The sequence below is a fragment of the Rhinoraja longicauda genome, chromosome 31 (genome assembly GCF_053455715.1).
Source record: "Rhinoraja longicauda isolate Sanriku21f chromosome 31, sRhiLon1.1, whole genome shotgun sequence".
NCBI classification, from domain to species: Eukaryota; Metazoa; Chordata; class Chondrichthyes; order Rajiformes; family Arhynchobatidae; genus Rhinoraja; species Rhinoraja longicauda.
The window spans coordinates 17,387,035-17,404,710 of NC_135983.1; the positions used below are offsets into that span (position 1 = coordinate 17,387,035).

The 17,676-nt window shown below is 40.9% G+C and overlaps 1 protein-coding gene across 8 annotated transcripts in view; it reads left to right on the forward strand.

Annotated features, from left to right (window-relative positions):
• Nucleotides 1-17,676, forward strand: part of LOC144608490 (potassium channel subfamily T member 1-like) — a 291,806-nt gene that overhangs the window by 161,595 nt on the left and 112,535 nt on the right. For all 8 annotated transcript variants that reach the window (XM_078426315.1, XM_078426319.1, XM_078426320.1 and 5 more), the window contains 5 exons: nt 2,460-2,508; nt 5,591-5,650; nt 10,624-10,698; nt 12,389-12,472; nt 15,430-15,524. In XM_078426315.1, coding sequence (XP_078282441.1) covers nt 2,460-2,508; nt 5,591-5,650; nt 10,624-10,698; nt 12,389-12,472; nt 15,430-15,524 — 363 coding nt within the window. The remainder of the gene's footprint in view (nt 1-2,459; nt 2,509-5,590; nt 5,651-10,623; nt 10,699-12,388; nt 12,473-15,429; nt 15,525-17,676) is intronic.

A 17,676-nucleotide genomic window follows, 5' to 3' on the forward strand; every position in this document is an offset into this window, starting at 1 on the left:
TATTGCCTTTTTAGTTAACTTTTGTTGCTCTTTAAAAGAGTCCCAATCCTCTGTCTTCCCACTCTTCTTTTCTATGTTATACTTCCTCTCCTTAATTTTTATGCTGTCCTTGACTTCCCTTGTCAGCCACAGGTGTCTCTTACTCCCCTTAGAGTCTTTCCGCCTCTTTGGGATAAATTGATCCTGCAACCTCTGCATTATTCCCAGGAATACCTGCCATTGCTGTTCTACCGTCTTCCCTGCTAGGGCCTCCTTCCAGTCAATTTTGGCCAGCTCCTGCCTCATGCCTCTGTAATCCCCTTTGCTATACTGTAATACTGACACTTCCGATTTTCCCTTCTGCCTTTCCATTTGCAGAGTAAAACTTATCATGTTGTGATCACTGCCTCCTAATGGCTCTTTTACCTCTAGTCCCCTTATCAGATCAGGATCATTACACAACACTAAATCCAGAATTGCCTTCTCCCTGGTAGGCTCCAGTACAAGCTGTTCTAAGAATCCATCTCAAAGGCACTCTACAAACTCTCTTTCCTGGGGTCCATTTCCAACCTGATTTTCCCAGTCTACCTGCAAGTGGAAATCTCCCATAACCACCGTAGCATTACATTTGTGACACGCCAATTTTATCTCCTGATTCAACTTGCACCCTATGTCGAGGCTACTGTTTGGGGGCCTATAGATAACTCCCATTAGGGTCTTTTTACCCTTACAATTCCTCATTTCTATCCATACTGATTCAACATCTCCTGATTCTATGTCACCCCTTGCAAGGGAATGAATATCATTCCTTACCAGCAGAGCAACCCCACCCCCTCTGCCCACCTGTCTGCTTTTCTATACGTTGTGTACCCCTGAATATTCAGTTCCCAGCCCTGGTCCTCTTGTAGCCATGTCTCAGTGATCCCTACAACATCATACTTGCCCATGACTAACTGAGCCTCAAGCTCATCCACTTTATTTTTTATACTACGTGCATTTAAGTACAACACTTTAACTTCTGTATTTACCTCCCCTCTCACATCGGTCACAAATGGCCCTGCCCTTAATCTCTTTTCCCCTCTAGAACTTCTGTTCCCATTCTTTCGAGAGTCTTCTGCAATATCTGCTGTATTCCCTTTAACCTCATCTTCATATTCACAATTTGTTAACCCCTCCCCCCTACTACTTAGTTTAAAGCCACAGGTGTCGCACTAGCAAACCTGCCTTCCCTTCCTCCTTTTGAATAGATTCATAATGGACAATTTTTTTTCACTTGTTACTTTTAACCAAACAGTTATGATTATAAAGGAAGGAATATAAAGGAACTTAATACTTTTTAACTGCAAAAAAAAATGCATCAGGAAGATCTACACCATGGTATGCTTTTCCATGCATTCAATGAAGTCTATACTGATCTGATGTTTAACCAGGTATTACAAAATGCTGGCGTAACTCAGCGGGTCAGGCAGCATCTCTGGAGAGAAGGAATGGGTGACGTTTCGGGTCGAGACCCTTCTTCAGACTGATGTCAGGGGGGGGCGGGACAAAGAAAGGATATAGGTGGAGACAGGAAGACAGTGGGAGAACTGGGAAGGGGGAGGGGAAGAGAGGGACAGAGGAGCTATCTAAAGTTAGAGAAGTCAATGTTTATACCGCTGGGCTGTAAGCTGCCCAAGCGAAATATGAGGTTTAACCAGTGTTAAGGCAAAAACTCACAACTACTGGGTTGTAAAGAGAACTTGCTCTTATGTGATTCACTCCCTTATAAGGAGAAAAGGCATTTTTTCACTTTATGCAGTATTGATTGTTAGTGATCCTCTTAAGTCTGAATTATTCCCTTATAGTAAAATTAAATGGTTTAACTTAGTACAAAATTTCACATCCCAAAATGGATTTTTGTTCACCAAACACCAATTAATTAACCACAGGTAAGCTCAGTGTAGACTAATACGTCTATATTTTGCAGTCCCTTTTGTAGAATATTTGTTGGACAAGTAGCTCAGGTGCCCGAAGCAGTCAAAGTGATTGCCATTTCATTTTTCCAAACTCTCAGGCATCTGATTTATATTTGATCATAAATCTAAACACTGTGACATCTGTTTCCATCTTCGTTTGTGTGATGGATAAAGTTGTGAGATATTTGATAGATTTCCAGCTTTAATCTTAGTTATTGGAATAGAAACATAGAAAATAGGTGCAGGAGTAGGTCATTCAGCCCTTCGAGCCATTCAATATGATCATGGCTGATCATCCAAAATCAGTACCTTGTTCCTGCTTTCTCCCCATATCCCTCGATTCCATTAGCCCAAAGAGCTAAATCTAACTCTCTCTTGAAAATATCCAGTGAACAGGCCTCCTCTGCTTTCTGTGGCAGAGAATTCCACAGATTCACAACTCTGGGTGAATATGGCTGACTGGTTATGACTCTGATATTTGAAAGTGCTACTAGGGTCCAATGCTTGCTGTTTTTATATTTACAGGGCACCTATACTTTGGGTAAACAGAAGTCTACCACTGTGGGGAATTCAGGTGAGTGAAATAAAATAACAGCTAACTGACATCAGGGAAGATTTACTCCAGTCTCCAAAGTTTGTGATGTTGACTCTTGTTTAAATGTGCTATTCTATTCACTTGGAGCGGACTGTCGTATCTGCCTGTATCACCTTCCCTGGTTTGGGGAATTGATTTGAAAGATGTGATCACCTCATGCATTTTCAGTGGTTGTGAATTGACCACTTCAGTCTCATCTGAGCAGAGGCTACAGTCGATGTTACAGTCATACTGTGCATAAAATGTAGCCTGTAACCCATTCCTCGCAAGCACAAGACTGTCTCTAGGCTAAGAGGCAATAATGCATTTTCACTACAGGACTATAAAACACAAAGTCAGAAGATGAATTTTGATTTACCCGATTTTGATTTATTCACACACTAGCAGCAGGAGACTAATTGACCCTTTCAGTCCTTGCTGCTGGCCCCCACAGCAATTCCATCAATTCCATTCTCCATGTAATCTCCTCCCATGCCCACAATTCTTCCTTCTGAATTTCCAGCTATATTAGGAATAATTTACAATTCTTCCACCAACTGGAACATTTCTAAGAGGTGGGAGTGGGCCACAGCACCCAGAGGAAACCCACGCAATCACACGGAGACCATGCAAACGCCACACAGACAGCACCAAAGTCCTGGAGAACAGGAGCTGTGAGGCAGCACCTCTACCTGTTGCACCACTGTGCCGCCCACAAGCTGATGAGTTTAATAGCATATTATTCATGCTCTCCATGAGATAAATGTAATTAATTATCCTGGATTACGATTTAAATATTTTATGGCAGATCAAACTCCTACTTGCAACTACACTGCATATTTTCAGCATTATTTAAAATTAATAATGAACCCTATCTAAATATTGATGTGATTGATTCACATTATCTAGTTAGCTAAAGTTAACCTTTGCTGATAAATTCCCGAACATGTGATTAGTCATTCACCGAAAGGTGTTTTCCATTGCGGGAAAATATTAAACCAACTTCATATATATTTTCGAACTCCACATCTTGCCATTGTGTAGCTGGGATTTCCTCCATGTTTGGCAGAAGATTCACAGTGACCATCTCCCTTCATTCCTGGAATAAATGTAACATGGGCAAGAATTTCTTCGTGCCTGTGTGTGGCTGGAAGATGATCACTATTTCATATAATTATATTAATTATGATTATATGGATGAAGCCTTACATGAATTATACTTATGTATGAAGTGGAGAACTTGCTATCTTGTGTTCAGGAAATGTACTTTATCCAATCTCAAAATACCAAACTTTCATTATACCAATTACCATGCTAATATAAACTCAATGTGTAGAGTCTCAGACTCGAAACATGAACTGTTTTTCTTTCCACAGTTGCATCTGATCTTCTGGGTGTTTCAAGCATTTTATGGGGTTTTTCCGATTTCTAACATTTGCAGTTTTTTCCGATTTTTCACTTAAAGTGATTTGTTCATCAGCCTGAATTTTTTTTAAAAACTGATTACACTACAGAAGGTCTGCCTGCCTTTTTGTGCTTAATTAATGCAGGTTTGAAGTGTCTGCGAATTGTTCACTCAAACATGACTAAACTGAACATACACAGAAGTTTTGTAAAAAAATCCAATTAATAGTGGGAGAGTCCAGGGCTAGAGGTCATAGCCTCAGAATTCAAGGATGTTCTTTGAGGAAGGAGATGAGGAGAAATTTCTTTAGTCAGTGGGTGGTGAATCTGTGGAATTATTTGCCACAGAAGGCTGTGGAGACCGTCAGTGGATATTTTTTAAGGCAGAGATAGATAGATTCTTGATTAGTACAGATATCAGAGGTGATAGGGAGAAGGCAGGAGAATGGGGTTAGGAGGGAGAGAAAGATCAGCCATGATTGAATGGCGGAGTAGACTTGATGGGCTGGATGGCCTAATTCTACTCCTATTCCTTATGACCTTATGATATAAATTAGATTTAAATCAAGGCAACAGTTGTGATGGGACCTGTGTTAATCCATCGGTGCCTGGAACGGATTGCCATGGTGCAGGTGGATGCGATAGTGCCATTTAAGAGGTTTTTGGATAGGCGCATAGTTATGCTGGGAATGTAGGGGTGTGCATCACATGCAGGCAGGGAATATGCCAAGTTGAACTTGGCATTGTGTTTGGCACAGACATTGTGGGTTGAAGTGCACCGTGTTATGTTCTGTGTTCAACTCTGTTTCTATTTTCTTTGACAAGGATTTTTAATAGTGAAAATAGGTAATGTGAAAATTCCCCAGATTTTCCGGTCAGTGGAAAATATATATCATATAACATATAACATATATATAACATATAACAACTACAGCATGGAAACAGGCCTGTCCGGCCCTACCAGTCCACGCCGACCATTCTCCCTGACCTAGTCTCATCTACCTGCACTCAGACCATAACCCTCCAATCCCCTCCTATCCATATACCTATCCAATTTACTCTTAAATAATAAAATCGAGCCAGCCTCCACCACTTCCTCCGGAAGCCCATTCCATACAGCCACAACCCTCTGAGTCACCTGGAAAGAACCTAGCTGACCACTTCCTCTGTGTACTTCTGGCCAGAGTTCTTCAAATCTGGTTTCTCATCAGAAAGGGATCTCACCACTACCTGAAAGTGGGAAAAGCAATGAGGAATTTAACAAACAGCTTGAAGAATCCTCATTGACACGTGCAGATTCCAAATCAATTAAATTTAATTTAATTCAACCATAATAGAGCAAATGAAATGTGGAATTAAAGGAGAGGATGTAGAGGCACAACAGAAAAAATTAAAAAGAAAAATCATTTCGTTATTTTAAAAAACAAGGCTCCAACTGTAATTAGATTCAGAAAAAAAAATAGACTGTAAGATTCAATTTCCAAGGCCGGAGGCAGATTGGCAGCTATTTTGACTGATGACACAGCAGTAATTACAACTGATGAATTCTTGTACATTGGAATAACGCAGATTGTTTTTGCTCCATTGTTTAAGAGGACAATACACCAGGTTTGCATTTATCTTTATCAAGCAGGAAAGCAAATGAATTCTTATTGTTGTCATTAATTTCTCTCCACAGGTTACAGTGGCTTTAATTGGTTATCTGGAGACAATGCTCCTCACGTATTTAAGTTACAAGGTAAGAGAGTTCAATCTAAATAATCTCTCTTTGAAAGATAAATAGCTTCAACAATTTTAAACCCAATTCTGAAGCATGAGCTGATGGCCATATATTTTATATTTTTAATATTCAGTTGATTCTATGAGGTTCTTTACTGTGTTTGGCTGAGGGTTTGTTCAACTTTGGCAGATTTAATGCTTCATAATCCATTCTTATGAACTCGGAACTTAAAGTCAGAGCATGAGAACTGCTCTGCTGACGTCTGGCAATCCATTTTGGTCCACTGTTTCCAGTGCTGCGATGACCTTTTGGATTACAGTGACCAGAAATGTTTATACAGGGGTAGTCTAAGTTGATGGTCCTTCTAACAGACTGCACACAGTATTTATAGAACCTAAATTTATCAACATTTGGCAAGATTACTATATTTGCCCTGCCAGAATTTGAAATGAGATTCCAGCAGAGGAATAATAGTACCGATAAAGAACTGAAAATAACAGTATTTCATTTGTTGGTTGGGTTTGTTGAGACTTTTTTGAAAGACCCGTTGGGGAAACAGACAGAGAAAAGACCACTGCAACAGTCCCAGGCCACTGAATAGAAGAGAAATTGCTGACAGGACTATATCTTGGCAGGCGATAAATGATGGCACAGGTGAAGCCAACTGACCTGCTTCTGATAAGGAAGCATAGGGGAAATATAAGTGGCCTCACATATGAAGAGACGTAGCATAACTCAAAGCTGCTCACGTAACAATTCAACAAGGTATTCCGTTTGTTTTTATGAGAATTCTGAGCGCAATCGGTCTGTTGGTAATTCTAAGTGTTTTTCACCCTTTTATTCATCCCAGCCGAATACAACCCTCACAACATATCAGTAATGATCCAGCTGTGATTCTTTTGTGTCTTCCTCTCTCACAATGCCTATACACATAGAACATAGAGGACAGGAACAGTTCCTTCAGCCCACAATGTCTATGCCAAACATGATGCCATGCTAAACTAATCTCCTCTACCTGTACATGATCCATATAAGACCATAAGAAATAGAAACGGAATTAGGCCATTTGGCCCATTGATTCTGCTCTGTCGTTCGATCATGAATGATCTATATTTCCCTTTCAACCCTATTCTTCTGCCTTCTCTCCGTAATCTTTGATGCCCTTATTAATCAAGAACCTATCAGTCTCTGTTTTTAAAATACCCAATTATTTGGCTCCACAGCCATCTCTGGCAATGAACTCCACAGGTTCACCACCCTAACCATACTCCTCCAATTCCTACTAAGCCCTACATATTTAAAAGCCTCTTAAATGCCGCAATCATATCTGTCTCCACTCACACCCTGGGCAACGCATTCCATGCACCCACCACTTGGCGTAAACAAACTTGCTGCACATCTTAAAACTTAGCTCCTCTCAGCTTAAAGCTACACCTTCTAGTCTTTGACATTTCCGCCCCGCGAAAGAAAGAATTAACTATCTATTATGCTTCTCATAAATTTATATACTTCTATCAGGTCTCCCCTCAACCTCCGACATTCACAAGAAAATAATACAACCTCTCATAGCAATTGTCCTCTAATTCAGGCAACATTCTGGTAAACGTCTTCTGCACTCTCTCCAAAGCTTACACATATTGGGTGGTGAATCGGTGGAATTATTTGCCACAGAAGGCTGTGGAGGCAAAGCCACTGGATATATTTACGGCAGAGATAGATAGATTCTTGATTAGTACGGGTGCCAGAGGTTATGAGGAGAAGGCTGGAGAATGGGGTTAGGAGGGAGCGATAGATCAGCCATGATTGAATGGTGGAGTAGACTTGATGGGCCGAATGGCCTAATTCTGCTCCTATCAGTTATGATCTTATGATCTTTCCTGTAATAAGTCAGAGAAATGCACACAATTCTCCAAATGAGCCCTAACCAAAGTCCTATATTGCTGCATCATGACTCACTAACTCTTATACTCAATGCCCCAACTGATGAGGTCATGTGTATGTAATATATCCCAAAACATAATTAGACTGTCTCTTTCAAGACTGTCACGGAATCAAGGGATACGGGGAGAAAGCAGGAACAGGGTACTGATTCTGGATGATCAGCCATGACCATATTGAATGGCGGTGCTGGCTCGAAGGGCCTAATGGTCTAGTCCAGCACCTATTTTCTAGGTTTCGTTGACACTGAGTCTGTATCTTCCCTCACTCTTTCTCCTGACTTATTTCTACCTTATTCACTTTTAATTTTACTCACTTCCTACTTTCATGCTCGATTTTTCCTGCCCGTGTACTGTCCCTACCATTGTACCAGAAATGCCATTTTGAAATCAGTACCTCGGACGCATCAAATGGTGTTACTGCTCCCTCTAATAGTGCATCCACTTTTATTTTCTTATTTCCCACAGCAGTTGATGGTGGCAGCAATCCATTCTAATCTGTCTACTAGAGATTCGACAAGAGCACAATTTTAAATGGGCAATATTCCGATTGTTGTTTTATCAAATGCATTAGTTGGGACTCCACTTCAAGGGGAACATTCCCAACACCCTAACATATCATATCATATCATATCATATCATATATATACAGCGCGGAAACAGGCCTTTTCGGCCCACCAAGTCCGCGCCGCCCAGCGATCCCCGTACATTAACACTATCCTACACCCACTAGGGACAATTTTTACATTTACCCAGCCAATTAACCTACATAGAAATGATGACTCACCCCAATTCTTATTGTTTTGACGGTGTTTCAAATAAGTTTCTTCACCCAATCTTTGAGTGACGAAGCTCTCATTTGGAAAGAACCGTGAACGTGTGCTCAAGGAAGTGTTCATCAAAGATCGATTATATCAATATTATAAATTCTGTCATGTCACCCACCCATGTTTTAAACATGAGAAAGTAGATTAATTGGAAGTTACATTTTTCGTAGACTGTTAACTGAGGTTGGAATGGGAGATTCAGCTGAGAAAACATCAATGTTTTCAGGAAAATCAGAATGGTCAATACAGTACATTAATTTAGTATAAGAAAATAACTGCAGATGCCGGTACAAATCGAAGGTATTTATTTCACGAAATGCTGGAGTAACTCAGCAGGTCAAGCAGCATCTCAGGAGAGAAGGAATGGGTGACGTTTCAGGTGGAGACCCTTCTTCAGTCTGAAGAATGGTCTCGACCTGAAACGTCACCCATTCCTTCTCTCCTGAGACGCTGCCTGACCTGCTGAGTTACTCCAGCATTTCGTGAAATAAATACATTAATTTAGCAGTTATCTAAAGAACAAATTTCTATGGAGCCTATGGATACTTTTGATTTTCTTATGTAAGTAAGAAGAAGAATTGAATCATAATTTGAAGTTAGATTACTCTTAATTTAAAAAGATAAATTGAGGCAAATGGAAGATGCTGATTCCACACCTACCTTGCGAAGAGGCAGTATACCGTGCTCTGGCCTTGAACTAACCTTCAGGCCCAGATAAGGTTTTGAGGAATGTGAGCCAAATGTGGGCGAATGGAACTAGCTTAGATAGGGTGTCTTGGTCGACATGGGCTAGTTGGGCCCAGGGTCTGTTTCCATGCTGTATGACTGAGTTCCCTCTAATTACTGTAGTGAAGCAACTCTTGCCCTGGTAATTGTTGGCAACTCTTTGTGTGCCAGTATGAGATGATTTGTCACAAGTGCTGTATAAAAATTCCGTATTTTGGCTAGCTATCTCATTTCACTGTTGTGGAAGAAGCTTGAATTTTCCAGCCACATCAGACTCCCACCCCATGCAGGACACAGTCACTGCACTGAGTAGCTCCTTCAGTGACAGACTCCTTCACCCCAAGTGTGTGAAGGAGAGATATCGGAAGTCCTTCCTTCCCCGCTGCTGTGAGACTGCACAACCAGCACTGCTCCCAGCAGACCAGTCAACAGACCAGTTAACAGTAACAGTTTTTAAAAAAAACACAGTTAATGATAACCATTATCCTTATCTTTATTTTTATTTATAATGAATGTCTCTTTGCTGCTGTAACACTGCAAATTTCCCTGATGTGGGACAAATAAAGGAATATATTATTATTATTATTATTATTATTAACACTGCAAAATAATTAATTAATAATCTCCAACCCCTACTGAACGAAAAATAAAGAGCTCTTTAATACCAGAAACATCTCCAATCCATTCTCAGCATAGATGTGTAAAGCACTTCGTGTTTTACTCAATTTTCTAACATCTGCAGTTTCTTGTGTCTCCAAAAGGGCTCTTTATGATTGTTACTCCTCCCTGGCCCAGCCCTGAGCACACTTCAAACATACACGCGTTCTCTCCAACTAGGATTAATTGATTCTGAGGAGAGCTTGTTCAAATTTGATACCTCTCTCATCTCTAGTGCCATGAGGCTTTGCACCATTAAAAAAGCCATTTTCTGGGACAGTTCTGACATTTTAAATTACCAAAATTGCATGGTGTACTTGAATCATCACTACAGTGCAATATGGAATGCTGAAGAGTTACTGGTTCACAGGATAAAGTATCAAATTCATTAGATTGTTCAGTATCTATCAATGGAATCATGAGTGACCCATGCACTTGGAATTACACTGCGATTTTGTTATGTTGGAAAGGGGGAGAAGTGATTTTTTTTTCCTGCAAGTCTTTCCAACATGGTGACACCACCTCCACCTGGACTGGAGACCGACAATTTAATTTGTTTAAATCACCTCAATACCAGTTTTACGGAAGTGCTTTAGAAATTTGGTTCAGAATGTTTGCAATTCCGAGCAATGAAATTAACAGACCAGCGAGGAAGATAACCGACCATACAGTCGTTGATTCCATGTTCCGAATGTTTGGTTTGATGACCAATCTGTTAGTCAACACTGCACCATCTCAAAGCCAGTTAATTTGGTTTATGTGAAGTGGTTTATGTGAACTCAAATCAAGACATTGAGTGGAAAAATATATGTAAAATTAATTCACTGCATTCTGCTTTATACAGGGAAATATCTGGGAACAGATTTTCCGAATATCTTTTCTTCTTGAAATGATCAACACTGTTCCTTTCATAGTCACTGTAAGTAAATGTGAAAGATTTATCTCTGACTTTTCAAAGCACTAATCAGATTGCCAATTTGGTGCAGTTATGTAATTACAGTTAGAGAAGCTTAACTCCAGGAGCAGTCATTTGTAAAAAAATATATATAGTCACTGCCTTATAGATAGATATTCACAGATTATCTCAACACATGCAAAGTATTATTGATATTTCTTGTGTTCTTGATTGTAATTAAGATGAAATTTAGTTTAGAGACAGAGCATGGAACGAGGCTCTTTGACCCATCAAGTCCACAACAGCCATCTATCACCTGTTCCCACTAGTTCTAGGTAATGCCACTTTCACACTGACTGGGGCACTTGGAGCAATTTACAGAGCAAATAACCCACAAACCTGCACATCTTTGAGATGTGGAAGGGGTCTGGAGGAAATGCGTGATCACAGGGAGAACGTACAAACTCTGCACAGGCAGCACCCAAGGTCAGGATTGAACTCGTGTCACTGGTGCTGTGAGGCACAGGTCTACCAGCTGTTACACTTAATAACACAGGAGCTTTAGAACAACCTATTTACAGCTAGAGCTGTATTGTGTTACTGAGTTTGAAGAAGTGTCCTGACCCACAAAATCATCTGTCCATTATCTTCACAGATGCTGCCTGACCCACTGAGTTCCTCCACGCTTTGTGTTTTGCTTAAAAGTCTAGCATCTGCAGTCTCGTGTCTTTATTCTAGTTCTTTGCTTCTTCTTCACCCCAAAGTTTCATAACCTTAAATTCTATGATCTTTTATCCGGACTTTACTGATAACAGGTTATTGACCTGAAACGTAAGCTTTCTCTCTCCACAAATGCCATCTGACATGATGAGTGTTTTCAGTATTTTGAGTTTTTAATTTTATATATAAAATTGTTACAAATTACATGGGCACTTGTAACAGTAAGCCATTTAGCTTTATAACTTCACATGTCCAATCTCTCAATCTCTGTTGCCAGATCCTTCTGTGTTCAAGATGGCCCAGCTGCTAATGAGATCTAATCTTGCAGAAAACTTCCTAAGCACAGATGACTTAACTATCAATGCATTCCTTTTTGACAAGACACTTTAAAGTTTTGAAAATGTCTGCTGTACTAGATTACTGTGGCAACTACTTTCTGAAGGAGATGCCATTTGTTGAACTGATCTTTTTCCAATCTGATTTTCTTATTTAAGGAGGCTAAGTGGCTCTAGATGTGATAAGGCTGCAATGGAATCATTACTGTGGAACAGCCATGAAGTGTTTTGAACAGTGCTTTTTCTACCTTGATAACAAACCCTTTGAAGTTTCCAATAGTTCTTTGGAAGTCCAATACTTTGCACTTCACATATATGAACTAACTATCTTTGTCAGGTTGACATTATTCCAGTTTAATTGTTTAGGTTTATTACTGTCAGGTGTACCGAGGTACAGTGAAAGGCCTTGTTTTGCATGCTATCCAATCAGATACTATACATAAATGAAATCGAGTCAAACTCAAGTACAATAGGTAAAGCAAAGGGGAAGATACAGATTGCTGAATCTGCCCCTCTCCCTCCCTCTCACTCTGTCCCGTCTGGTATCTGTTTTCCATATAAAGCATCTTGATTTGCTGCTTTTCTATCACTACTATATTTGGTAATTGTTGATATATTGTGCGTTTTCCCAGCGTGACAGTCTTCTTTTTCCTTGGCAGATTTTTTGGCCGCCCTTGAGGAATCTCTTCATCCCAGTGTTTCTAAACTGCTGGCTGGCCAAACATGCACTGGAGAACATGATTGTAAGTGATCAATTTTATCCTGCATCCTGTAGTTATCACCAAACACATATTCACAAAGGCTCATTCACCCCTTATCCTCCTGTGCTCCATGGAATAAAGTCTTAGCTTGCCAAATCTCTCCCGAAAGCTCAGACACTCAAGTCCTGGTAGTATCATAAATCTTTCATGCATTCTTTCCACCTTAATAACATCTTTATTTTAATAGGGTGACCAAACCGGAACTTAGTACCCCATAGGTGGCCTCACCAATGTCTTGTACAACTGTAACATAACATTCCAACTTCTATGCTCAGTACCCTGATTGATGGAGGCTAATGTACCAGTAGTCTTCTTTATCACCATATCTACCTGTAATGCCCCTTTCAGGGAACTGTGTGCCTGTACTCCTAGATCCCTCTGCTCTACATCGGATCCCTCTGCTGTACAACTGTTTGTAGGCAAAGAGATTTTCTTCCCAGCATTTGCAATTGTAATTTTCACAATTCACCAAGCCATTGGAAGTAAATAGTTTCATATGTTGGTTACTAAAGGATCAAAATTAGTTTTTTGTGGTGACAATTGGGTGAACGAGCACGGAACATTCACAGGTCAGGGCGTGCTGATTCATTACTCCTGTCACACTGAATATATATTATAGTGAAGTACATTGAACAAACTTGGCCTTGCAATTGCAGATTAATGCAGAGGATAAAAATACAGTGAGGTAACTAGGCAACACCCACTTCTAGCTATCTGATAGGAATCAGGACAAATGAACCATGCTGATTGCTATTTGATTCTGTTCATTGGGTTGGTATCTGTTATTCTGCTGAACTCTTTGGGCTGCACTAAGAAAATCAACCATAAGCAGGCTTCTACTTATGGTACAGAACACAATGTGCCAGAGGAACTCAGCAGGTCAGGCAGCATCTGTGGAGGGAATGGACAGGCAAAGTTTCAGGTTCTGTCCCTTCTACATAAAATATCTGCTCATTCCGGAAACTATGCAATATAATAGAGTGGCCAGAGTTTTAACTCCTTCCTTAATGTTTTTTTCAGTTCGAGCTCTGACTTATTGAATCATAAGACTTGACATTTCTACACATCCCAGTTAGGAAGCTTTATATTGGAAAGACAAATCCAACTTGACACTTCAGTACAGCACTGAGGGTGGTTCACTGCGGGAAGTGCTGAGAACGAAATTCTATTGTGTAGTGTAAACTTTCTACGAGCTGCAGACTGGAATATTCCCCGGAAACATCAACTCACTGTGCCACAGCAATTATTTTGTGGTGCGGGGGGGGGGGGGACGGGGGGGGGGACGACAACAGAAAGTACTGGAGTATGGTAGCACCACTCAAGGACGTGTACAGGCAATGTTACAGATTGGGACTCTTCTTCAAACTGATTGTCGTAGGGGGAAGAAAGCTGGAAGAGAAGTGGAGGTGGGACAAGTCCTGCCGAGTGATAGGTGGATACAGGTGAGAGGAGTTTGATTGTACAGGTGAGGAAGCAGCTCTGTGTCAACCAGCTTCTGTAGTTCCTTGTGTCGACAATGGCACACCGCATGTACAGTGTGACATAAAATGCTGGAGTAACTCAGCAGGTGAGGCACCTAAAAGGAATAGGTGATGCTTTGGGTCAAGACCCTTCTTCAGACTGAGAGACTGAGCTCTTCGTCTGAAGAAGGGTCTCGACCCAAGACGTCACCTATTCCTTTTCTCCAGAGATGCTCCTTGGCCCACTGAGTTACTCCAGCATTTTGTGTCTATCTTCTGTGTAAACCAGCATCTGCAGTTCCTTCTTACACGTAAAGAGTGTTTTACATGTTGCATTTGAGGGACGAGAGCATCTACAAAAACTCCAATTAATATAGGATCATAAAGAGAGAATACCAGATTTTATATAGACCACAACACTATCGGTGGACTGAAGGTAGTTGGCACAGACGCTAAGAGCTGGGTATTTAACAATGGATGTGGTTACAGTTTTAGTTATCTGCTGTGATTCAACTGCATCATTTTCTTTCTTAATAAGAAGCTAATGAACTGAAATATACTTTGAAGAAGCAAGGAACAGGCTCAATCTATAATGCTTTGTTCAGATGAGATGTTAAACCAAGGACCTGGCAACCATCTATAATGAATGCAAAAAAGACTATTAAACTATTAAAAGAGGTTTTCAGATATTTTGGCCAATGTTTACCCAACACCAGACTGATCAAGTGATAATGAAACATTGCTGGCACAAGGTGGTTGACAATTTTCCTACAGTAAATAGTAACTATGCATCCAAAATACTTGAATAGTGGTGAAGTAATTGTGGTATTCTAAAGTCATAAAATGCATCTTGGAGGCAGTTGGAGCCTCAATTTAATATCTCCTCCAAAGGAAAGCGTGCTGGGATTCATAGTATAAAAATGCAGATTGCTGTAGCTTCATGTGGGAGACTTGTTCTGTGCAAAGCCTTGTTGGGGGCAATATTCCACCAGGTACAGTTTGAGTCTCAAACCACAGACCTTCTCCACATTACCACAAATTTGCAGCAAAGTCCATACGAGAAGCACAAACTTAACTCCCCGATTTGCTGAAATGGCAGTAACTACTATAAAAGGCACAACAACTTCAACTGGCAGGGCTGCTTAGAGGAAGATTTACTCTCAATGGTGAGCGGGTAATGGTGAGGAATTGAATCTCCCTGACTCGCTGAATTACTCCGGCACTTTGTGGCTTAATATGTTGTTATTGTTGGTGATTTTGATAAAGGGACATTTCAGGAATTAGCAGATGCCACTGTTTTTAGTTTCACAACCTTCAATAGCAAATCAACAAAAACCACAGTGGGGGACTCAAATTTGGAAAGAAACTAATTAAAATTTCCAGTTTGAAAAACATAGGTCCCTTTTGTAAAAAATGGGACATGTTCTCATTTGTAGGTGGATCATCTCAATGACCTAACAGAAATGTCTTTCCCTCCAGAATGATTTGCATCGAGCCATTCAGAGAACGCAGTCTGCCATGTTCAACCAAGTGTCAATACTGATCTGCACTCTACTCTGCCTTGTCTTCACTGGGTAAGTGGAAACATGTTTAACATGTGTGGTTTTTATGTTATTTCTTGAGTTTTCCAGTCTGTCAACCATGCTGTTGTGATGTAGCAACATTTTGATTTAGTTGGTAATATCCAGAGATGCTGTCTAAATTCTCGGTATGGTGCTGCCTTCTGTCACTCTTAATAAGCACTACGATAATTCCTGCTGTGCAACACTCCCACTAAAGATGATGCTCTGACTTCATTCATACGGATGCCTACCAGTGATCTGTTCCACCACAAAGATTATGGAGATAACGGGTATTTTTAATTAATGTCAAAGATTCTTGATTAGTGCAGGTGTCAGACGTTATGAGGAGAAGGCAGGAGAATGGGTTTGGGAGGGAGAGATAGATCAACCATGATTGATTGGTGGAGTAGACTTGATGGGCCGAGTGGCCTAATTCTACTCCTATTCCTTATGACCTTACGACAAATTCCTCCACGGGCGATGTCATACTTGGATCACACCTGGAGTACCGTGTGCAGTTCTGGGCACCTGCTACTGGAAAGATGTCATTAAGTTGGAAAGGGTTCACATCGCATCCACCAGGGCCTGTGGGCTTGAGCTATCAGGAGAGTTTGGATAGGCTGGGATTTTTCTTCTGTGGAGTGACCTTATTGAAGAGTACAAGATCATGAGGGGTATGGATAAGGTGGACGCTCAATCTTTTCCCCAAGGAAGAGGATTCTAAAACTAGAGGATAAGAGGGGAGAGATTTGGAAAGGATATTGGGGCAGCTTTTTTTTGTAATGTTACTAATACAAAAAAAAACTGGTTAAAGTAGCAGCTGTGATCCAATGGAACTGTAGTAAAGAGGCTAAAACTTCCAGGAGCAGTGAATGTAGTCTGGAAGATCCTTAACACTGAATTAGAACACAGAACAGTACCTCACTGGGACAGGCCCTTCAGCTCTTAATGTCGGTGCCGAACATGAAGCCAAGTTCAACTAATTTCCTCTGCCTGCACATTATCCATATCCATTTCCTGCACATCCATGTGCCTATCTAAAAGCCTTGTAAATGCCACTGTTGTATTTGCTTCCACCACCACCCCTGTCAGCCCGTTCCAGGCCCCTACCACTCGCTGTATTAAAAAAACGTGCTCTGCATATCTCTTTTAAACTTTGCTCCTCTCACTTTAAAGGTATGACCTGTTCACCGGTATAACATCTTCACCCTGGGAGGGGGGGATGACTGTCTACCCTAGCAATGCTTCTCATAATTCTATCAGGTCTCCCCTCAACCTCCATGCTCCAGGGAAAACAACCCAAGTTTGTCCAACCTCTAAGGAGAGCTATCGCCCTCTAATCCGGACAGCGTAAACCTCTTCTGCACCCTTTCCAAAGCCTTCACAGCCTTCCTGTAATGGAGCATCTATAACTGCACACAATAACGTTAATAAATAGTGATAGACAGAAAAAGCTGGAGTAACTCAGCGGGTCAGACAGCATCTCTGGAGAAAAGGAATAGGTGACGTTTTGGGTGGAGACCTTTCTTCTGACTGAGAGTCAGGGGAAGGGGAAATGAGAGATGTAGACGGTGATGCGATATGATACAATAAAACTTTATTCATCCCCGGAGGGAAATGGTCTGCCTCCGTAATTTTGTAATGCCAGAGTAACGATAATATGCCTGTTTCCTTTATCATCGTTGCTTTTTGCATATCTTTCATTCATTCCTTCTATATTTCTCTACATCACCGTCTGTATCTCTCGCTTCCCTTTCTGCTGACTCTCAATCTGAAGAAGGTTATCGACCCGAAACGTCACCTATTCTTTTTCTCCAGAGATGCTGAGTTATCCCAGCTTTTTGTGATAGTCATAGAGTGATACGGTGTGGAAACAGGCCCTTCAGCCCAACTTGCTCACACCGGCCAACAATGTCCCAGCTACGGTAGTCCCACTTGCCTGCGCTTGGTCCAGACCCCTCCAAACCTGTCCATCCATTTGTGTCTATCTTCAGTTTAAACCAGCATCTCCATTTCCTTCCTACACAATGAATAGTGATAGAAACATAGAAACATAGAAAATAGGTGCAGGAGTAGGCCATTCGGCCCTTCGAGCCTGCACCGCCATTCAATATGATCATGGCTGATCATCCAGCTCAGTAGCCTGTACCTGCCTTCTCTCCAT